This window comes from Triturus cristatus, chromosome 1_2 (assembly GCF_964204655.1).
Source record: "Triturus cristatus chromosome 1_2, aTriCri1.1, whole genome shotgun sequence".
Classification (NCBI taxonomy): Eukaryota; Metazoa; Chordata; class Amphibia; order Caudata; family Salamandridae; genus Triturus; species Triturus cristatus.
In genome coordinates this window covers 368,398,655-368,422,470 of record NC_140580.1, presented here as the reverse complement: position 1 = coordinate 368,422,470, position 23,816 = coordinate 368,398,655, and the positions used below count along the sequence as shown (strand labels likewise).

General features: G+C 46.7%; 1 protein-coding gene across 3 annotated transcripts in view; it reads right to left on the bottom strand.

The window, feature by feature from the left end:
• LOC146867379 (ras-GEF domain-containing family member 1A) overlaps nt 1-23,816 on the bottom strand; it is a 130,943-nt gene that overhangs the window by 50,336 nt on the left and 56,791 nt on the right. The window contains exon 1 of one of the 3 annotated variants that reach the window (XM_085604725.1): nt 18,700-18,717. The exons of 1 other annotated variant lie outside the window; for it this stretch is intronic. In XM_085604725.1, the coding sequence (XP_085460851.1) occupies nt 18,700-18,711 (12 nt within the window). In that variant the 5' untranslated portion in view covers nt 18,712-18,717. Of the gene's footprint in view, nt 1-14,830; nt 15,167-18,699; nt 18,718-23,816 lie in introns of those variants that run through there. One more of the 3 variants, XM_085604731.1, reaches the window with a different exon arrangement.

Below are 23,816 nucleotides of genomic sequence, written 5' to 3'. Positions count from 1 at the left end.
CGCCTGGCGTGAGGGTTATCGCCTGCTAATGGTGTATTCCTGTGACGATAGACTCGCCGTCATTGTGCATGCTACTACGCCTACTTGTGAATGTGGGTCTTTGGTATGAGGTGCCTCCCTTGGTGTCAGTGTGCATGCTTGTAGCATTAGTGAGGAGAGGTGGGCGACTTAAACAATTTAACAGGAAACACTAAGCCAGGGGTCTGGTTTGAACGACGACTTCAGTGGCTCGCGCACCTTTAAGTGACTGGCATCCTGCTTGCGGTCAGTGTGACTTTAAATTCAGTGAGAAGTACCTTTCTTACGCCCAGTCCCTGTTCCAATGGTCAGGGGGTGATGCCTCGCTTGCCGCAGCGCGTCTATATGTATGTTGTCAGTGCAAAGTGTTTCGGTTGATGTCAGTGCCTGTATGTTTGCTCCCTCTTTTGCAGGTGCGGAGGGTCAGCGAAATACGCCTTGCCTATAGTTAGGAAGAGGTACCTTTTTGTGCTCAGTGTGTATTATTCTACCGTCTTTGAGAGGCACCTGGTCGTATTTATTTTGTCTCTGGTCAGTGAGGAGCATCGGCGTTTCTCCCAGTTTGTTTAAGGTAGGTGAGCGGGTCATTGCTTCCAGCCAGTGTGTTTCTATGGTCATTGTCAGGTTCTTCTCTTGCGCTTTGGTCAACGAGACGCAGCTTACTCTGTCGCAGTGCCTCATGGGACGGTCGCTGCAGGGTCTGCAGACCGCCCAGTGCACGTGCACCCCAAACACGGGACCTGCTGGGCCTGTATCTTCGCGCTCTGCTCTCGTGGCTGCCGCACCTGCAGGCACGCGCGCGCGCATGAGCAAACTCTCCGCGCGACCATGAACACAAACTACGATCCGCTGCTACAACAGACACCGCCAAAGTGCCGAGTATCTCAGTGATGCAAGTCCGAGCGAGGACCCCATTCGAGAGGGAGGGGCCCCTTGCCCCAGGCAGCACAGGACGTCCCCGTCAATCACCTGTGCACAAGGCCGGGGGACGCCCTTCCTGAAACCGAACTATGCACAGACCCGCCCTCTGTCAGTTGAAAACAAATTAGTTTTGCTGAACCTCCCCAACAATGGGCGCGAACACCTTACGTAAGGTAGCAGCACAACAACTCTACATGTATTCGAATTTCAACTTTGGACTGCTGCAGGGCCTACTTAAGATGCATTCTAGCAAAACAAGATAATGTTTGTACCTTAGATTGGCCTGGCTGTACTTGTACACCACCCAAAACAGCAGTACTCAGATCACAAAGTACTGCAACGCAGTCACTGGGATCTGTATTAAATTAGGTAATAATAATTGTCACCTGGCACACAGCATATATTTTACCAGTCTCGCAGATTAACTGCCCCTCCCCCCTCAACTTGCAGTTTTGATGCAATTTTATGGTGCAGTTCACCATGCACTATCCCCTCCTAAACTATGTGGTACTCCAGCATCCATAGGAACAGATGTGTGCCGGGAGGCCGCAGTAAGAACTGTCTGTCATTTTTTCTCCACAGCATCAAACATAATTAGTGCTACACGGACGTGGTGGGGGCGGGAGCAGAGACCGCCATCAATTAATTGAGTCGCTTGGGGAACAGCACGGATGAGCGGTCCCACAGGGCCGATGAGCGCATCTCACAGATGATATCATTGTACACAACAAGTACAGTGTACATCATTCATGGAAAAACAATGCCTTTTTTGTTTTTAGATATATGCAGAGGCTTAGCACTTCACTAAAGTTCATAAACATCTTAGTGTACGTTGTATGAAATTTACTTTCTCAAAGGTAGTCATAACTTGCACACCAACTTTTAGTGGACAGAAAGGAAATCTACAAATCGACCTCTGCACTACTAGATCAGTTAAAAAAATTCGGAATCGTAGTGAGGTGAAATCCAACCTACCTCATTTATATTAATGAAGATCTCCGCGTTTGGATGCCACCACAGGGGAGGTGGCTTGTTGCAGTCGGCAAACCATCTGTGTGGTTGCATTTTAAATTGCCATTTTTTAAAAACATAAATGCGGCCTGTTTTCCTTAACCCCTTCCACGCGCATGACGGAACCACGCCGCCATGAGCTATGGGCGGCGTGTGCTCATGACGGCGTGGTTCCGTCATACTGCAACCGCTCCGCCCACGCGGCACTAATTCCCCGCCTGTGCGGGTGAAATACTGAGTGGGCGGAGTCGTGACAGAACCACGCCGTCATGAGCACAGCTCGCCCGTGACTCATGATGGCGTGGTTCCGTCACGAGCATGGCGGCGCCGCGCTCACCACGCACCCCCCAGCGCCGCGGTGGAATTCGCGCCGCAGCGAAGGGGTTAAAGGTAACAGGATTGTATTTAAAAAGAAAGGTTTTTGATTGAGAGTTGGTAGTTGTCCTATGGACCACTGCATATATTTCAATATATTTGTTTTCTTTAACATTCACAAAGTGACGGGACCCCCGAGGGGACCCCTTGCCCATTTGCGAATGGGTTACCACCTCCTTTGAAGTGTTCATAAAATGTCAATGTTTTGCAACTGGATTTCCGTTGCAAAACATGGATACATATTTTAACAAATGACTACTTGGAAGGGACGCACTAAACACGCCCTTTTGGAATATTGATTGGTTATACGTTTCAAAACTTATTTTCCTATTCAGTAACCAGTTAAATAATCGCTAAATGGTTTTAGTACATAACAAAGGCTTTTTTCATCCCAGACCCTCGGATTTTGCGCATTGTAGGTGCTGCAAACACCAAATGACGTTTCATCGGGCCCTTCGTTTTCCAACTGCCATTTGGACCCCTTCACGTTCAGTTTATGTAAATCGTGCAGACAATGCAAATTTCACAATAAGTTGACATGACGGCTGAAGGAGCAATGCTGGAATCGCGATGACTCCCTCTTCACCAGGTTCACAATGCTTTCACGTGCTGTTGGCCCCAAAATAGCTCAGAGTGAGCCATGCATGAATCAAGGATAAGCTACTGCAGGGATCTCAGCTCATTTTGTACAACATCCAAGTGGAACACCTGTGAAACTGAGGCTCCATTACACAGATGACCTAATCCATGACAGGCTCCTGCAGCAGTCCCACTCAGCACACCAGTAAGGAAAAAGCAAAGCAGGCTTGTATTATTGTAGTGAAGCGTTTCCTGACTTTATGGCCTAAACATTGCACAATGATGCTCGACGGCTGTAGCTACTTGGTGTAGCGACAGGCTTGAGACTCCCCCGTGCAGGCAGGATGAAGCACGCAAGCTGCATTGTGGTTGCCACGCCGTCACAAGATGTGCTCCTGTCTTTGCCCAGGGAGCGGTTGCTGAACTGAGCCAAAGTAAACTCCACTGCCAGGCGTCGTGGGCGAAAAGGACGGTGTAAACACACATTGTTGCATTCTTGTAGCTTCGGGCTCAACTTCCTCATCCCTTGCTTCATGCCACGTCCAATCGCTTCAAGCGATCCAGACATTACCCAGAGATCCCCATAGATTAGGAAGACCAGGTGACATCTGTCGGATATTGTAAGAACAAGCATCTCACTGAAGATCAACACTTTGAGCACCTGGTTGCGACCGACATAAATCCATGTGTGGAGCCAAGAGACATGCTACTCTCAAGAGAGCCCAGCTGCCTCATGAAGGCAGAGGCCTTGTGAAGCCAAGCACTGCCTGTGTGATGCAAAACGACGTACTGTTACCCAGAATCTAGTTCTGTGCCCTTAAAAATAGCCATAATCCGCCATGCTGAAACCCTGTGAAAGTGTGCCGATGGTTTTCTCAAACCCTGTGAGAGTGTGGCCTGGTTTCCTCAATCCCTGTGAAAGGGTGCCCATGGTTTCCTCAATCCCTGTGAAAGGGTGCCCATGGTTTCCTCAATCCCTGTGAAAGGGTGCCCATGGTTTCCTCAAACCCTGTGAAAGTGTGCCCATGATTTCCTCAAACCCTGTGAAAGTGTGCCCATGGTTTCCTGAAACCCTGTACAGGATTGCCCATGGTTTCCTCAAAACCTGTGAAAGTGTGCCCATGGCTTCCTGAAACCCTGGGCAGGATTGCCCATGGTTTCCTCAAAACCCTGTGAAAGTGTGCCCATGGTTTCCTCAAACCCTGTGTAAGAGTGACCATGGTTTCCTCAAACCCTGTGAAAGTGTACCCATGGTTTCTTCAAACCCTGTGAATGTGTGCCCATGGTTTCCTCAAACCCTGTGTAAGAGTGCCCATGGTTTCCTCAAACCCTGTGAAAGTGTACCCATGGTTTCTTCAAACCCTGTGAATGTGTGCCCATGGTTTCCTCAAACCCTGTGTAAGAGTGCCCATGGTTTCCCCAAGCCCTGTGAATGTGTGCCCATGGTTTCCTCAAACCCTGTGTAAGAGTGTCCCTGGTTTCCTCAAACCCTGTATAAGAGTGCCCATGGTTTCCCCAAGCTCTGTGAAAGTGTGACCATGGTTTCCTCAAACCCTGTGTAAGAGTGTCCATGGTCTCCTCAAACCCCCTGCTAGTGCCTGCACGTGCATGTGAGCAAATATATACTTCTGATCTGAACCAGGTGTTCATGTGTGTAAATGCGGTCATTGGAACTACGGCAATGTACAACTAGATTGGTATCTTTGGGCCCTTATGCGCAAGCCTGTGAGGTCTGCACGCCAGTGACACGCTTAATACATGCTTGTTGGTGCATGTGCCCATTCACGGGCCCTTGTAGCGAGTAGAAGCCTGGCAACTTTTCTTACTACCCGGCCATAGACAGAGGCTATGGTACTAGTTTCTATTTGTGGTTTGAAACACTTTTACACAAGAGGCAAAAAAAAGCAATCGGAAATAAATGAACACTTCTAGGTCTCAGAATCGAGACCGTCTCGCTTAAAAATGGCACGTTGGAAAGCCCGATTTAATTCGGACTGAATCGAAAAGAGCTCATGACGTGTTTCAGAGTTAAAGGTCCCAATTACAACTAAGAGCGCTGACACCAACATGAGGCATGCACGTCTGGTTTCACCTCTGCCCTATCTGGAAGGCAGGAACCGCAGGCTCTGGGCCAAAGAATGTATCGCAGCTATTTGTGAAAAAAAAGAAAATCTATCACGCCTTGCTATTTTGCTTGTAAACAACCCTAAATTGTCATTTGTCTTGCCTTCAAAGAAAAAAAAATTACACGTTTTACTTACCACAAAAAGGATATGGCAACGCTGTCTACACACACGAGCAGCACTGCATGCTTAGAACTGTGCTGTGTCCTTACAAAAAAAAAATACCCTTTCTAAATTATTCCTACCAGAAAAGCAGCTGGTCCCCACATTCCATGCCAAAAAATGTATATCCCATCATTATTCTTGGCATTAGCATTTCATCACACGGCTATTTCCGAATAAGAGGGGTGGTCTGATGTGACCTATGCCCTTTGCTCTATGGATTCCAGCTACACTCAGAAATTAAAACCATCTCGTTACACCTTCCATCTCACCCATCAATCACCAAAAATGTTCAACCGCAACTCAATCAATGGACCACATTGACGGAAGAGAGGAAGGGAACCAATCACACTGTGACACATCATCGCAAGCAGACTAGGCCTCTAGTTTGGCAAGAGTTACACAAGTGCGCTTAAGACAAGCACGTCATTAGTGGATGGTGGTCTCTGAGGGGTCTTGCTCAGCAGGGAAACACAGGGTCACGTCCTACCCCGGTGGAGAAAAACCAGCAAGAATCCTGGTGCAAGACTTAACCAGTGGTGTCAAGGGCAACTAGAGAGTTACAGGTAGGACCGAGCAAAAGTACAATTGTGCTGGGGTTACAACAATATATTTAGTCCTTTAATTAAATATGTTTACAAGTACGCAAGAGGTGACATTTTAGCGCCAGTATTAAATGAATTTTTATAGAAAAATACTGTGAGAACTCATTAGACCATTAGAGTCACTTGTTTGAAAGAAAAAAAATCGTCAGAAAGTGAATTTGAGAGATTTCTCTAATTGCAGTCCCCCCGGTATTTATTTTGCCGGTTTGCCGCCATGTTTTTGTTTTATTTCCCGAGACTTAAAGAACAATGGCGGAATCGAAGTCATGCAGCAGCGCGCGCGTGACCAATTTACCCTGAACGTTAATTCTTAGAAGAGATGGGGTAGGCCTGCATGGCATTCTCTGGCGTTGGCATTTACATAAGTTGTTACATGAACGACTTTTTGGGAACACGGAGTAAGGCAGCGACATGCACAAGTGGAACAGAACAGAGGGAGGGGTGCGGGCGTCAGACAAGCCCCGGTTGGCAGAATTCCAGGGTCACCCCTCCCTCTGTCCTGTTCCACTTGTCCTTACCCTGTTCGTAAGCGCCCACGAGACTGTAACCCTCTCACCAAGGCTTCCTGGCAGACAGCTGACAGTCTGACATCAGGCCTCGGCTCCAGGGGCACAGTACATGAGTCACCAAGACCCATGGCTCAGTAACTTGACGCCCACCACTGACGTCTGCGGTGATCTGATGCTCTCGCGCTCGAGTCCTTGCAGACCAGAGTCATGCCTTCCATCCAGCGGACGTCAGTCAGTAAGAGGCGCTATGTAAAAAAATAAGTTATTAGGGTCAGGTGATTTTTCACCCCCACAAAGTCTTGTGAATGTTATGAAATTGGGCGAACATTTTGCAGCAGGAGTATGGTTCATGCAGCAAATGTTCTCCTCAAATCAGGCTCCTTCTGGAGTTCAGGTGAAGTAGTCTTCATTTTCTTAAAATGCTCAATAGATCTACCTTAAGTGACATCTGCTCAAATCTACCATAACAGTATAAAATTGTAATTCTTTTTTTTTTAACCGGGGGCAAATTCTCTACTCGGATAAAAAAAAAAATGTGCCTGTGCATTTTTCTTTGCGGGCTAAAAAAGGATTACAAAAAATAACCGCTCTCAAGTTCACCAATAACAAGCGACGCACAAATCTAGTTCCACGTAGTTTCAAAACTGAAGATGTTGAAAGCAATAAAAGAATGCGGGGAAAGCAAAGGTGGAGATGGGGTTGTGGAGAGAAGAACACCCCTCTCCGTATCACTGCTAAAAGCCCATGTAGAATAGAGCTCCCCACCTGTGGAGGCCACTACATCCAGTGGCATCGTGTCCAGCTCTCAAGGCCACTCCAGGAGTTTAATTAATAACAGAGTTTCAGTCTAGAATGCTGTGTCCATTTCAGGGGGCCATATCTACAGTACTGCAACAGGTTCATACAGGTAGGCTCCACGTGGAGTGCAGAGTCCATTTCTGAAGGCCACACCTGGGTTACTGTACATCTGCTCTTGCGACCACCTCTCTAGAAAGATAAAGACAGGTTGAAGGAAATCCAGAGATGGGCAGCCAAGATGGCGGATGACTTAGCTCATCGGTGCAGGAAGGAAAGGATCACCAGTCATTGAACTTCCAACTGCAAAGTGAAGAAAACTGTAAAAGGTAGTGTATTTTTAACAGAGTTATTCCTGCAGCAGGAACTAAGACATCAGGATAGGTAAGAACACCAGCATATGCAGGGTTTACATCCTGTCCTTTCTTCAGGTTAGTACAGAGTTGAAGACACCAGGGACATAGTCATCAGTGATTCAGTGGCACCAGGAAACAGTGGGACCAAGGGGCCCACTGCACCCTGATTATTCTGGAGTTTTCTACCCAACTAGGGAGGTTGAGGGGTGGCATTTTCCTTGCTAGCACTATGCGCTACGGAACCACTACTACACCACTGGAGGACACAACTCCAAGTACACTACATCGCTATAGAGTAATGCGGACAGAATGCAGCACCTCTGCCTAGATTCACTCTGATTGCATCTATGCCTTCAACAATATAGAGGGCACCACTGCCTTCTGGTTAGGTTTTCGCTACCCAAACATCATATATATGTATACCCAAGACAAGTAGATTCCAAGATATTGGTCCTAGCATCTGACAGGGTCCTTCGTCTTCAGCTGGGAGGTCCCAGCCAACCCCAACAGCTTGGAGAAACAAAAACTCTTGACTTTAAGTAGAAAGTGTGATATCTGAATCCATTGATCTATAGATTTTTTTTTTTTGGGGGGGGGGGGGGGCATGCAGAAATGAGTAGGGGGACTTCTTGACTTTGAATCTTGTGACTTTTTTCTAAAGTACCCATGGGCATCTGTAGAGTTACTTCTAAGGACTTTCAGCACCGTGGACAGCTCCAGAGTCATGTTGGCTTCTGACTAATGGGACAGCATTGGCCCCATGTTTCCTACAATTGTACCAGGAAACAGCCCCACGAACAGATCTGAAGCACCGACTTGTCACCCTCGTTGACACTAGATTATGGGATATCCAAAACTTTAAGGGCTTGAAACTTGAGCATACCACTGTTCTCAAAGTTCTCATTTTGTGTCTTTATTACAGTGGTATTTATTTTCAAGTAGTAATCCTGACTGCACATGTATGTACATAATTGTGTTACGCTATATCCTACTCCACTGTCGGATGGATCACTGGCCATAGACCAAGTCTTGGGTGGTCAACCAACACACCAAGAAGAAATGAAGATGGTTTGGAGGCTCATTGGGCCATCCCAGAGAAAGGAACCAACAGCAGTAGGCAACACAAGGAGTCTTACCTTTAGTAATGACAGGAAATCCTGAGAGAGATAAGAAAAATCCTCACAACAGATCTCCGGTCATAAGGAAAAGACCACGATGTCTGAGCTGGCTGTAAGTCAAAAGAGCAAATCTACCGAAGAGGCATAATGGGAGTGGTCATGCTGTTCTACGAGGGCATAGTGAAAATTGTTGATGTCATCCAGTTATTATGCAAACTGGAAATGATGCGCTAACTGGAGACAATCAACAATAATCACAACGTGTTGACTTTCATATTCCAGTTTGGTACGCACCAGTTGGCAAAATGGAAAATTATTATTACATGCCAAGGGGCATAATTGAAACTGGCAGTGATCACTCAATTAGGCATACTTGTAACAGGCCATGATGTGTTAATGACACCATCATTTGTTAACTGGCCCCAATGGAACCCGACATGGAAACAATGGAAAAAAATAAGAGTATAGCTTGCAAGTAGCTGCTGTTTGTGATACGAGGTTTTTTTTGTGGTTTTTAGTTAAAAGGCGCTAAAATGGACGCCAGGACTCATATTGCGCTAACATATAGTGCCAAATGCTGGTTTCACATACTTAAGTGTCATTTTGCATAATTTGTTAGAGCCTTAGCGTAATTACGTAAAAGCAAATTACACAAAAGTCACACACCCATAAAATTGAGCATAATTTGTGCAAAGCAGACAATTAAAATTAGCCACAAAGTATTATTTAAGATGGGAACGTCAATGGTATGCTAATTAGACATAATGGGAAGAGGCAGGGATGTTTCAGTTTATTTATGGCACCAAGTCGCTAGAGGCACAAACTATGTAAAATATGTGTTGCAATGTAACATTGCACCATGAAAAGATTTGAATCAGTACAATAACTGCCACCCTTTGCCATTTGATTTACAATGGGCATACAAAAATCCATTCGTATAGTTCGAGCCTGGACTACCAGGAAATGAAACTCGGAGAACCCCTCTGCATGAGTGAAGAGTCAGCAGCGGATACAGAGCCTGCAATATTCATAAAACAGAGACGAAGGGGGCTCTGGAAAACACAGATCACTGGCTTTGCTCCTTCAATGGCAATTTACACCGTCAATTCGATTTGGCAGCTGGGAACAGGCAGCTCTGACATCTGAAATGTAATTATCTGCGTGACACGCGTGGGACCTGCTTAGCAGGGATCAGGCTAGCGGTGAAGCAAGGGTCGGAATACACGGGGCTGTGAAGGAGGGGAGGGGGTGAGATGGAACGACGGGTGAGGAGATGCAAACACCGGCACGTGCTGCGCCGTCTGTTCCGGAAGTGGAGGAGCGTGAAAGAGCGACAGGCAGTTCTGTGAGGGACTAAACTGCTGTGCAGCCCGCCCAGAGCGCGACGGAGAGGCTGGGTTAAAAAGCACAGGTGGCAATGAAGGGTCGTGCCCCCTTTGTACCTGTGGCCGCGTGGCTTTGCTACCCCTGGCCCCAGGGCAGGAAAGCGGCAGCAGGAAAAGAAAGCACACCTCTTTCAGGGTCACATTTGGTTTTTGTAGTTCAGACTCCTTGTCCCTCTTCTAAACCCGGAGAATAGAAAATAATGGGAGCTTGTAAAAGAGCGACCGGGGCAGCCAACCATGTGATCGTGGTCAACGAGTTTCAGATGACAACTCCACCATCCCTTGCTCGCTGGTCTATCAAGGTCAATAACCAGAACTTGCCCCCAAGAACAAGGGCTGTAGGGCTCTCTAATCACTCCAACCTACTCACCTTCAAACGACAGTGCGACCTTCCTGTCTCTAACACTCCAGCCAAACGTCTTCTGGGAAACAACTAAATATTACCATCCCTTCAATACCCACCCCAACCACGGAGGTGGGACTGCCTTCTCCATCGGGAGGGTTTCCTTGTGGGTTGGTGTTTTAGGCCTATGAAGGGTGGCATTGCCACGACCTCTTGGATGTTCCCAATGCAATGTAATGTAAACTGTGAAATGGTGTTCTTGATGTCTCTCCTTATATGACTGACAGTGGTGTTTACTGGTTTCCTCCCTGCTGTATCAAACAATTCAAAATAAAGAGTTAAAACAACTAAAGACTACTTTCACTCCAACACACACCGGTCTTTCTGATAACTAAAACCCTTCCATTAGCTTCAATAATCCAACCTAGTGACCTTCAAGAAACAACTTGAGACCTTCCTGTCCCTTTCACAGTCCAACAACATTTCTTCTGGGAACCAACTAAAGGCCATAATCACTTCAATAGCCCAACCCAACAACATCTTGAAGCAACTAAAGGCTATCATCTCTTCAATACTCCAGCCTACCAACCTCTTCAAACAACTAAAGGCTATCATCTCTTCAATACTCCAGCCTACCAACCTCTTCAAACAACTAAAGGCTATCATCTCTTCAATACTCCAGCCTACCAACCTCTTAAAACAACTAAAGGCTATCATCTCTTCAATACTCCAGCCTACCAACCTCTTCAAACAACTAAAGGCTATCATCCCTTCAATACTCCAGCCTACCAACCTCTTGAAACAACTAAAGTCTATCATCCCTTCAATACTCCAACCCACCAACCTCTTTAAACAACTAAAGACTATCATCCTTTCAGAACTCCATCCAAGCAGCATCGTCAAACAACCAAAGAGTATCATCCTTTCAATACTCCAATCAAGCAGCCTCGCCAAACAACTAAAGACTTTAATTGCGTCAATACCACAACCAGCCAACCTCTTCAAACAGCTAAAGACGATCAGCCTGTCGATACTCCAGCGAAGCAGCCTCTTCAAACAACTAGAGACTATCATCCTTTCAATACTGCAGCCAAGAAACCCCTTGAAACAACTAAAGACTATTATCCTTTCAATAGACCAATCAACCACCTTTTTGGAAACAACGCAAGACTCTACATTCCCTCCAACAATCTAAAATACAGGCTTTTCATAAATAACTCATACCCTTCAATTATCAATCTATAAGCCTTTAAGAAACAATTCAAGACCTTCTTATCCCTTAAATATTCCAAACCTAATGGCCTCTTGGAAACTACTACAGACGTTATCATGCCTCCAGTACTACAACATACTGGTCTTCAAAAAAGAGAACTCACGACCTCTCACGTCCTCACTGTTCCACCCTACGGGCCTCTTCCAAACAACTCACTATGTTATGCAAACTCTAGGCCCTTCAAAAGTACCTTCAGACCCTCCAGTCTTTTCAATACCCGGACCCATCAATAGCTTTAAACAACTTGAGACCCTCCCATCCCTTCTACAAAACCAAGCAGTACCTCAAACAAGGCAAGGCTGCAAACCAATTACCAGAAACAGCCGAGCCAGGTACAAGCCAGGTGTCTGGCTTGGCTCTAAGAGCCTGTGCTAGAGCAGATGCATGAAAATGTTTGGCATGTAATTCGTGCAACAAGCATCATTAAAAAATGATATCTCTTCAAAATGTAGACACGTGTATTGCTTTAACATTCTGAAGTGTTTGAAAGTACTAAATCTGAGCGTAATCACTGCATTGAGAGGCATTTATTAAAAGCCATAGGTTGAACTTAGTTTCAACTTCGAAATATTCATGCCCCCTCTCTGACAACAATAATATTACAGAAATAAGAGGCAAGTTACGTGTCATGCACACCCTATGTATTTCTTAGATTCTTACACATTACATATTCATTTTTGGTAGGCACAGGGGAGATTAAGTGATTTGCCCAGAATCACAGGAGTTGAGCTGACGCCCAGACTCGAACCTGGTTCCCCAACTCCAAAGATGGCAGCTCTGGCCGTTATGCCACATCACACTATTTGGCCAAGCAAAGAAGACAGGTATGGGCCCAGATTATCTGGTTTCACCCTGTCCAGTTAAGCTACTAGATGGGTACCTCTTTCAATCTTTTATTTTACATAAAAGGTGGTTTTACCTTACATTTTTGGTGCATGAGGTTAAATAGCGGGTGGCTAGTAGAAGTCACATGAAAGCTAGCTTTACCGTAGGCTCGAGGTTCCAAGGGGACCTCGAGCTGAGCCAGAATTCTGGCTTGAACTTTCAGTGACTCGCCAACCTCTACATCCCTTCAACACACAAACCAACCGATCTCTTGAAACGACTGCAGACTCTCCCATTAATCCACTTCTCCAACCTAGCTGCTGTCAGCTAGCAAACCTCTATTACACCAACACAACAACCTTTAAACACCCCCCCCCCCACAAGTCTTCACTCACTACATGCCCAGATGCCCCATCATTACCATATCATTGTCTTCAGTGATAAAGTTACGCCTAAGAGATGTTTAGTTGGCACTACAAAAGAGTGTTTAGGTGCTACACAAATCAGCTCAACAAGGCACTGTTGCTTGTCCCTGTGCACAAACTGGTCCATAATACGCTACACACGTGAGCCCGCAGAAGGGGCCTAGTCCTACATCCTAGGAATCACTCTAAACATGGCTTCATATTTTTCAGTTCTTTACTAAATAAGAGTCAGCAGAGATGAATAGTTTAATGAACATTTGCAGACCGGTCTTGTGTAGAGGTCAAAGAAGCATACACCAAGCTATGGCCCTGCAGCGCATTTGCATCTTGCACCATGGGTGCATCCACCCAAACCACATTCACCCTCCGATACGGATCACATCATATGGAACGGAGCATTAAAAAAGGACAAAGTGCAAGTTTAAGACCTGCGTTTCTTTTCTAAGAACGCTGAAACCGAACTTGAATAACAATAACAGGGCAGCTACATTGTTACCTACTGTTCTTAGCCAATCAGAGGCAGGAGCCCGGATAGCTACATTGTTACCCATTGTTCCTATCCAATCAGAGAAAGGAGCCCGGAATGCATTCTGAAATCATGCAGACATTCTAAAGACACATGGAAATCCGACGAGAGATGCGCACAACTGGCATTCCACAACCAAACTTGCATACAGCACTTGGGTAGCGCGCGCACGCTTGATATTCCTCATGACAACACTCACAGAGAGTGATGAAAGAGAGACGGGTTGCATTATAATATAACACAAACACTTTTCGGAAAAAAGAGGTATGTGAAGCCGTTGATTATTACATCACAGAAACGTTGTAACTGCTAGGCAAGTTTGTATGAACTGTTTGAATTACAAAATACAGTAATAATCTGGGTTCAGTGTGCCCCGGTGCCACTGCACTTGCTGCACCCCTGGAAGCTACGCCACGATTTGAATTGCACCCACAGTGGGTACAAGCGCCGAGTATACTGACATCAAAAACATTCTGGGTAGGATGCCCTCGTGTTATGACATTACACAAACATACTAACTGCACAATGATGGGGCAGAACACACTGAAGGAGACAGAGAAAGTATGCTCCCATAGCTGAGCCGCTAGAGTTTCGTGACAGCACACACAAACAAGGAAGACAGCAGATCAGATAAGGCGCACGCGCCTTTTGAAACCACAAACCGAAATATCTGAACTGCACGGGACGTCCCCGAGAGGCGCTGCGCATTTTACTTTGGACAAACAAGTTACAATGACGAGCCGCGAAGAGAGCAGCTCTCCTCTCCTTGGCCACCAGGGGGAGTCCTGTAGACTCTAAAGAAGCCCACCAGCCTCGCTATCTAACTCTCGTATAATGTCAATCACACTTGCTGTCCCGCCTACCAGTGGGGCCAGTGGAAAGGGAAAGTCGCGCCACCTACTTATTTCAAACAGAAACCGCAGCCCCCGCCCTCTCAGCCCGGGAAAACTGTCAGACAAGCCTGCAGCGGCCCTCTTCTGGGATAGAACCGTTGCCCCTCATACAGAGGAGGCTGCCTGGTCTTAGCTGAGGATGTGAAATAGAAAGACGGGATTTAGGGGTGACTCACTTTGCAACTAAGGAACCCTACCCCCCACACCTCCGAATTAAATGCATATTTGTTATTTTATTAACAATACAAAAATAATTGCAAACTATAATTTGTCCTGGCTCCTTCAACACCCCACCCTCTGCAAAAAACACGCTCTGAGGGAGAACGAGTGGCAGAAATCAACAGGTGGATGCACAGGGAGGGGTGTGAAGAAAACACTGCTACGACTGACTAAAATACTAGATGGCGTGAGAGAGACAGACAGACAGGTACCCACACTGATCCCACACAGCTCATCGTGACACTTTGACGTCTTATCTGTCCTCCCACACATTCTTTGAATCCTAGGAATTCCACCGTTCTCAACCCCCACCCGCCCCCAACACCTTGTCAAAAACGAAAACAGCAGTATTGCAGGACAGAATCTCACCCGCATTTTGCGCACCAGGCGGCGCCTGTGGAACCGTGGGGTCGCCGTTAAGATCCACAGGTGGGGGCTTCAGAAGTCCAGTGCGTGTCCCCCAGGAACAATAAATATCCTTTGGTTGCCGCCAATGCAGAGCGAAGCCCAGCCCGACCTCCGTGCGTGTGTTTATGTATGTCTCCACTGTACGGCGGGGTCTCCTGCGCCCTTCCCTGGGTGGTCCTGCTCCGCCTCTGACCCTAGTCGGCTGCAGCGCCTCTCTTTCAAGAGATCCCAGCGCTGCGGCTTTTGTATGTGCTCCGAATACTCTCGGCCGAGATACCGCCTCCTCCTTCCTGGGCCGGGGAAGACTCGCTCTGCAGGTTAAAGGCAGCCCTGCTACAAGGCCACGCCCCCTAAGCTGGGCACGCCCCTTCCATGGAGCCCTTTGCGACAGAGAAGGAAACCTATCAGCCGGGTGAACTGTAGCTGCCGTGTGCGCCAATACCACAACCTAAGACACCCTTTGCAGTCTTTTTATGAACACAGTGCCATTCTGGGAATTGTGGTTTCACTTTTTGCATTGCAAATATGATTGCACTTTAAACGTTTCAGAGTGCTAAGCAGTGCTTAATTTGGAAAATATCAAGTGTCAGGGCTCTGACCAGGAGGTCACTGCAGCTTGCACCACCCATCTCCCCTGTCATTCGTGCCAAAAAAACTACTAACCATCTCTCTTGCATGTAAATGCGACAGTTCAGATTATTCCAGGTCGCCAAAGCTAAAGGAATGGCAGGTATTAGCAATTATTTAAGGTAGATTGTTTTCCTAAACAACTGTTATACTCCTCATCTCTAATTTACATGAGCAGCACCACCTTGTGGCAGACTGCTCTAAGTGTGGTGTTGACAATTAGGTGCTGGTGCAGAGCACCGGAAACCAATTAAGTGCCAGTGCTGAGTGGCTCAAATTAAGCACTGATGCCAAGTGCTTTTCGCGAAAGTGCTTTCATTTATTTAGTTTTTATTGACGTCTGAGGAAGGTGTAACCATATTTATTTTTTTCTGCGATGAGAGGGGCAAGCTCATTTTCATGTATCATTCTGGGCTTTTATTTATATAGGACAGGCCGCATTGAGATGTCTGGCTTCAGAGCGCTTTACAACAGCGGGGTAGCAAGGTCAGGTGGTACCCGGTGCAGAAAATTTCTATTTCTTGATAAAATGGCAAAAATATGCTTTTAAAACATCTTTTTGCCATTTTGTCACCCCCCTCAGTGATGACACCGGGGCAGCCTGCACCCACCGCACCCCCTTTCTGCCTCACTGCTTTACAATATGGTATAAAAGCAATAGACACAAAAATGATGGGCAGAATGTAGAACAAATCAAAAATTCACCCCCAAGCAAAAGATCTGGGTTAAATTCATTGTTCCTTTTATCACTGTGCCACCCCACTTTGTACCCAGCCATATGCAAATCAGTCTCCACCCTGCTCCTCATGGGAACAGTCCAGCCCCAACTGCCAAGTGAGGTTCGCCTAACCAGTGAGGCTGGGTTTAAACTGGAATGGAATGCCAGTAGCCTGGCTGATGAGGGGTGAAACCCCGAAACCGGTCACAGGATACTTGTTTCCGGTTTAGGGAAGACCTGGCCTGGCAGATTAGGCTGGACTGTTCCCATTGGGCGCAGGGTCAAGACTGATTTGCATATTGCTAAGTTTAAACTGGAATGGCATGGGAGGTAAAAAAAGGATGGATTTAGGCCAGGGCCGGACTGGGAACCACAACTGGCCCTGGCAACGTGCTCAGCCGGCCCCCTCCCCCCCACACTCGAGGGGGCAGGGGGGGTGGGAGGTTGCCGCCGAGACTTTGCCAGGGCCGGTTTAAGGAGATTTTGTTACAGGGCCGATTTTGCAGCTATGCTGCAAAAACGGCCCTCTAACAAAAAAACGGCCCTCACGGGCCCAAAACCGGCCCCCACCCGTGCGGCGCACCGGGGAATTGCCCGGTGCCCGCTACGGCCAGTGCCCTGATTTAGGCCCAGATCTCTGTACTAGGGTGAATGTTTTACATTGTTCAGAATACCGTCAATCAATTTTTCTTTTTGCATTTACAATATGGTATGGCATCATAGAGCTTTGAAGCATCACTGGGTGTCAGAGTTCTTTATGGGGGGAAGTGGTTGAACGCCATTTCTAGCATGACAGGACATCTGGAAAAGCAGAACTGCAAGGAAGCGCGCCATTAGGACGCGGCCCCCCGGTAACCCGGCCACGCCCTCGTGGTTCCTCTCGTTGGATTGGGCGTGACTACAGCGTGAATCACTTCCGGGGGAACATCGTGACATCACTTCCGGCCGAAGCAGGCAACAGCGAGGGGGAGGAGTGGACGTGGGCCTATTTAGGGCAACTTGCCCTGGTCCTCGCCCTCTCTTCCTTACGGCGCTGGCCCCGGTATGCAGGGGACTCCGTGAATATTGTGATGTTTGTGTGTTGGTTTGTAATAAACATGGCCTCTTTTACCCACAGCTCTGGCCGTCAAGTATTGATTTGTGGGTTTGGATGGGGGGGCGGGGCCGAGAGCCAACCTGGGGGGTCCGGGTCCTAAGAGATCTAATGTGAGGGAATTGTCGTGTTTTAATTAGCCAATGACTGTTTGTCAAAAGGCTTTGTGGTACATTAGGGCATCAACGCACTTTACAAAAAGACAGTTTATAAGAGGGCTTTATAACGCTAAAGGGCATCAAAGGGCTTTATAGCATTGCTTAAAAGTGCTCTATTACACGAAGGCATCAGCCGGCTTCATGCAAATACTGGGTACCAGGGCGATGTATAACTTTAAAGCAGTGCTTTAACCCCTTCCCCGCTCATGACGGAACCGTTCCGTCATGAGCCACGGTTGCCGTGTGCTCATGACGGAACGGTTCCGTCATGACACGCCCGTTGGCGGCCGCTCCGCCTGCGCGGCGCTGTTTCCCCGCCTGTGCGGGGGGACAACGCAAATGGGCGGAGTCATGACGGAACCGTTCCGTCATGAGCACAGCTCAACTGTGGCTCATGACGGAGCGGCTCCGTCATGAGCACAGGCCCACCGCGCTGCCCCCCTGCCCCCCCCAGCGCTGCAGCGGAATGTCCGCAGCAGCGAAGGGGTTAAATAGGCAGGTGGTGTCTGGGACTGAGTACCCTCACTTCTTTAACTTGAGAGGCAGAGTACTCAGCACCTCTCCAGTACCTTTAATGGAAGGGTACCAGAACTTCTGAGGAGCAGACGAGCACTCGAAGCAGTGAGTACCTGCACTTCTAGAGTTCCATTTAAAGCACGGCCTGAAAGCGCATTCAAGGGACTTATCGCATAACAGTTTATTAGGGAGGCTTATAATATGACAGGGCATTACATCGCACGATTGCTGGGTAAGGCATTAGAGTGGATTACAACTTAACAAGAATTTAGGCGGATATAAAAGCAGGGCGGCAGTGCACGTTACATCTCATGTAGTCAAAGCCTGTATCCGTCTCTACAACACCCCCCCCCAAGCTCACAACACCCCCCCCCCCCAAGCTCTCACCTCAACCCCCACCAGCATCCAGCTGAAGTGCCATATGTACGGCCAGCTCGCTTTGCACGCATTGCGGTTCGAAGGACTCCGTTTTTTTTTTCTTCCAATAAATACATTCAGATCAATAAATCAATTATAGCACTTTATAACGTGGTAGAGCAGAAAAGGAGTTGAGACAGGCGCGATGTACAGAAGCGCGTCTTTTTCCCCGTTGATGACTTGATGCCCCCACTAAAATCTCCAGCAAGCCCCTCCCATTTCTTACCACAGAGAGCATACGTCGTTTCACCACAGCACGCGCAGCATTCTGTCTCCGAATAAACTCACTGCACTTTCTTACCACAGAGAGCATACGTGGTCGCTCGATTCACCACAGCACGCGCAGCATTCTGTCTCCGAATAAACTCACTGCACTTTCTTACCACAGAGAGCATACGTGGTCGCTCGATTCACCGGAGCACGCGCAGCATTCTGTCTCCGAGTCCACTAACTGCTCTTTCTTACCACAGAGAGCCTGCATACCATGGGCTCTCGATTCACCGGAGCACGCGCAGCATTCTGTCTCCGAGTCCACACACTGCCCTTTCTTACCACAGAGAGCATGCATACCTTAAGCTCTCGATTCACTGGAGCACGCGCAGCATTCTGTCTCCGAGTCCACTCACTGCACTTTCATCGCCTTCAGCTGCTGCGCGGCTGGTCCCACGAATATTTCCTTATAACTTATTTCAGTGCGCAGGCGGGGGGTTTCCTCCAGGTCTGGGGGACTCCGGCAGGCTTTCCTAGAACTTGAAACGTGGTGAGGGTGTTGTTTATGACTCTAATCTTGAGCCAATCACTAGCGATTCTGATTTATGTTTCGGTCTTCAACAGGCTCATGGAAGTAAAAGTGTGTACCTTTTTAGAGGCGGGAGAGCCGACAAATTAACAGGGAGAGCCGAGCCAGAGCCGAGCCAAGGGTCTGGCTCGGATCTTAGAGCCTGTGTACGAGCTGAGCCCTGAAAATATTTACTATTTGATTCATATAACAACCACCACGTAAAATATGATAAAAGTCTCTTCAAAATGTAAAAAAATGGTGCATTTTTTTAACCGTAAACTATGACATTAATAGCGCACTGCAGTGAGAAAGTACTTAATAAAAGTAATAGTTTTATGCAACTGGTAGTCTTAACTCACATATTGGAAAGTGCTTTCATACACAATAATGAAGAAAATAAAGTTTTGGTAAAATAAAATATTTACGTAAGGTCACACAATTTAAACAGGTAAACTGCGATTCATCCAGGTTTTTTTGTTTACTTTGCGCAAATTAGCTAGTAAAGGGGTATCTATTTGTCTTTCCTTATGTTAAGGCTTTGTTTTTAACTTTCAGTGCATGTTTCTGCAGTTCTTAAAATATAGAGCAAACTCGACCCAAAGGTATTGGAGCACTTTACATAAGTACCAGTTACATTACACAAGGTCACATGTATTGTTTACAGGCATCGAGAGATTAAGTGAATTTTCCAGAATCACAGTAATTGAGCCGAAGCCGAGACTCAAACCTGGTTCCCCAGTTTGCCAGTCTGATTGTAACGCAACATCTTGTGGAGAGGGAGAGATGAATTAGCATGCATTTCTTCCCAATCCCCAGGGGTATATCAGTGCTTAATTTGTGCCGGAGTTTTCCAGTACTGACACTGGCACTCAATTGTTAACACCGGCTCTCACGTATCACAGCCCACCACATAGTGGCGCTGTCTATTTTTGTAGGAGCACATCTGTTACCAGTTAAATGCACATTTAAAAACACAATGGTAGAGCGAACAGTCCATTCTTAATGCTCTGGGTGACTTGGAATTGTCCAAACTGTGACATTTATAGAAGTGTGATGTTTAGTAGTGAACGTTCATAATGGGATGTGGCTGTGATGGGAGTTCCAGTCGGTTAGGCAACCTGCAGTGGCCTCCTGAGCAATAACATGGGCCCTGGCACTTGATTACTCACAAATTAAGCACTGGGTATTATATTCTAAGAAATGTGTTACAAAAACTGTAAATGAACAATGCATGTACGCCAGTAAGCTTGTGTGTGTTTTTGGAGGAAGGTGGATCAAAGCATATAAGATCTAAAGCTTTTTAACCACCATCATTTACCTTATGTGTTGAGATAGCCCTAGAGACCTTTGGGTGTTCGAGCACTCTAATAACATAACGTAACATAACGCCACATAACATAACATGACATGACAGAATCATCAGTATGAGGATGCGAGTTGAGTATGCTATCAAGTCTACAATTGGAATGAGTTGGCTGCAAGTGGGTGTTGTGGACATGAGTGGCCTGTAGTTGCTTTAAGAGGTGGCCTATTGGCTCTTGCTATGGTTGTTAAAATCCATTTGTTCTTGAAGGCAGAGTGGGAACTCTGCAAAGGGCTGAGGACATTACTGCAAATTTTACACAGCAATCCTAGTGTCAGCCTAGCCCCTTGTTGCCACAAGCAGTTAAATAATATTGCTAACATGCGGCTCGTACTGGCCATGCCATAGTGCTTTTTTAGCTCTCGCCTCGGCAGGGCTTGCGATGTCTCTTCGAGACATGCTGTATTCAGGATATGTTATATTAAACAAATCTTTGGCAGTACTGGAAAAATGGTACCACCTCAGTTAATCTGTTGAGCACCCATTTAATATAGGTGTTCAACCATTAATCATTTAAGTCTTTTTTTGATTTCATCAATTTGAAAAAACAGTCAGATAAAACATCATGAGGACATACAAAATATACAATTCATTTCAACAACCACTGCATCCATCCACTCCATCTAATCATTCATACAATCTCTCTTATTCCACAACAATAAATGAAACAACTATACATACAAATTAATCGTTGCAAACTAACAATTAGCACAGTTCTGCCTTCTTTCCGCCCAGCAAGGAAAAATACTTGATATTTATAAATCATAATCCCTACAATTTCATCTATCAATGGGCTTAACGACCATGTAAAGCTCTTAGATAAACGTGTCAACGAGTATATACAACCATGCAAGCTTGAAAATAGGACGTAGTGGGCGAGGACAAAATAATAAACGACTGATGAAACAAGTCACCTTTCCACAAAGGATCTAAGATCTTTGCATGAATTGTAAATTTTGTAGGTTCTCATAATGTTTTATATGACTGTTTTTCCAAATTGATGAAATCAAAAAAAGACTAAAATGATTAATGGTTGAACACTGATATTAAATAGGGTGCTCAACAGATTAAGTGAGGTGGTACACTTTTTTCCAGTACTGGCAAAGTGTTGTTTGATATAGTTTTCTAGGTGGCCCAGCCTTACTGCAGTCATTACAGTCCATCCCCTGGGTAGTGTTCAGCATATGGGCATTAAGCTCCTCCCACTTTCCGCCCATCATTTTAATTGTCTCCTGTCACTGTCCTTATTAAATGGTGGCTTTTCATTGGTCAATAGGCTTAGTAGTCCCTCCTTAGTACCGTCGTTTCTCTTCTTGTAACCCGCCATGAGGTCACACCCTGTTCCATGTGTTGTTACTCAGTACATTTTAATTACAGCCTCCAAGCATTATTTTCTTTTCATGGCTTTCTCCTACCTGCTGTTCCAGGCAGGACATGCTCACCAACAACGCTATTTAATTTCTAACGTACCCAGCGCTGCACGCCTTGGCTAACATAATGGCGGCTACACCTTTCTTTTGTTATTTGCGTCGCCGCACGCGGCCACATGCCTTTTTTTACGGTTTATTTACTTTACTTTTGTTAAAATGGCAGCACTGCCGCCTTTGTAACAAAACTAAATAAATAGAAAAAAAAGTATGGAGCCGACATTTTTTTCTATTTGTTTATTTTTGTAACAATCCCGGCACTGGTGCTTTAGCTTTAAATAGCTCAAGCTAAAAAGTAAAGAACTAGAGAAAAAAAATGTTTTTTCTATTTGTATACTTTTAAAGCAATTGCAGCACCCACGCTTTAGCTTAAGATGTTTGAAGCTAAAGCGCGAGTGGCGCAGTTGATTTTTAATGCAATAGCTCTGGAATCACTGAAAATGTGAGCTATTGGGGTTACATTATTATTAGCACCGCCAATAGCTCAAACTTTCACTAATACGAGACCTATTGCATTGCAAATGCTTGGTTCTTTTTAACTCCCAGCCATGCCGCATAGGTGATGCACTGTTGTACAACATGGCTACAAAATTGACAAAGCCAGTACCCAGTGTAAGCAAGACCTATTGGCTTTGCCAATGCTTTTTTTTGTAAAGTGGGTGAGCTACAGTATCATTCTCACAGGTGACATGCACTGAGTGGATGAATGTGGCATTTGCTTTGTGGAATATTGGACATGGGGAGTCATGGGGTGTGTTCACAAAAGTCACCTTGGACTCTGATATAGAAGCAGCCGTGGACCATGGAGGTAACTGTGGTGGAGCAGTGGGGCCGGGTGGGGGGGGGATATTTTGAGAGGCCACGAGGAAAAATGAATTACTTATTTAATTTTCCCTCGTGGTTGTCTGTCGAGTCATCCGCAACCCGGCTCTACCGCTCTTACCTGCACGGGCCGCGGCTATAAAGAAAGTTTTGTTGCACACCAATCTGATTCTGAATTACAGGTGCACTGTCCTGGTTTGTGCCGCGGTCCACCTTCACCAGTGCAGATCAGATCAGGGGCACCAGATTACAGAAAAACATTGATGTCCCCAGTGCAGGTGGAAAATCTAGCAGTTAACCCCTTGGCTGCGGCAGGAATTCCGCCGCAGCGCTGGGGGAGGTTTGGGGGCACTATGGTGGCGCCATGCTCATGATGGAACCACTCCGTCATGAGTCACGATTGAGCTGTGCTCATGACGGAGTGGTTCCGTCATGACTCCGCCCACGGCGCTAATCGCCCGCACAGGCGGGGAATTAGCGCCGCGTGGGCGGAGCGGCCGCCAACGGCCGCAGCATGACGGAACCACTCCGTCATGAGCACACGGCACCCGTGGCTCATGACGGAGTGGTTCCGTCATGAGCAGGGAAGGGGTTAAACAGTGAGAGAGGGTGTAACAGTTTAGAACTGCGACTCCCTTTTTTTTAGAAGCAAACCCAACCTAACTTTTAAGGTGAGACAGCGATACCCCTGCCAACCAGAAGAGGAGGGACACCTGGGGCACCCCTAGTAGAACCATGTGGAGAGGTGCGGTGCAGCGGCCAGGGCAGCTGACTTCGGAGCACAGGGTTCATGCTTCGATCCCCAGCTCTGGCGGCAGCTCAGCTCAGCACCTTGTGACTCTGGGCATTAGCTCACTTAATTTCCATGACGGCCCTCAGCGCCTTGAGACCCGTAAGGGTGAGTAGTTCGTACTTTACAAATACGGATTTCCTTCCATTTCCATTTCCACCATGTACCCTACGAAGGATAATACAAACGGTGGCCTAACTCTTTGTGTTGGAAACTCAGGGCTTGTTTGCTCTTG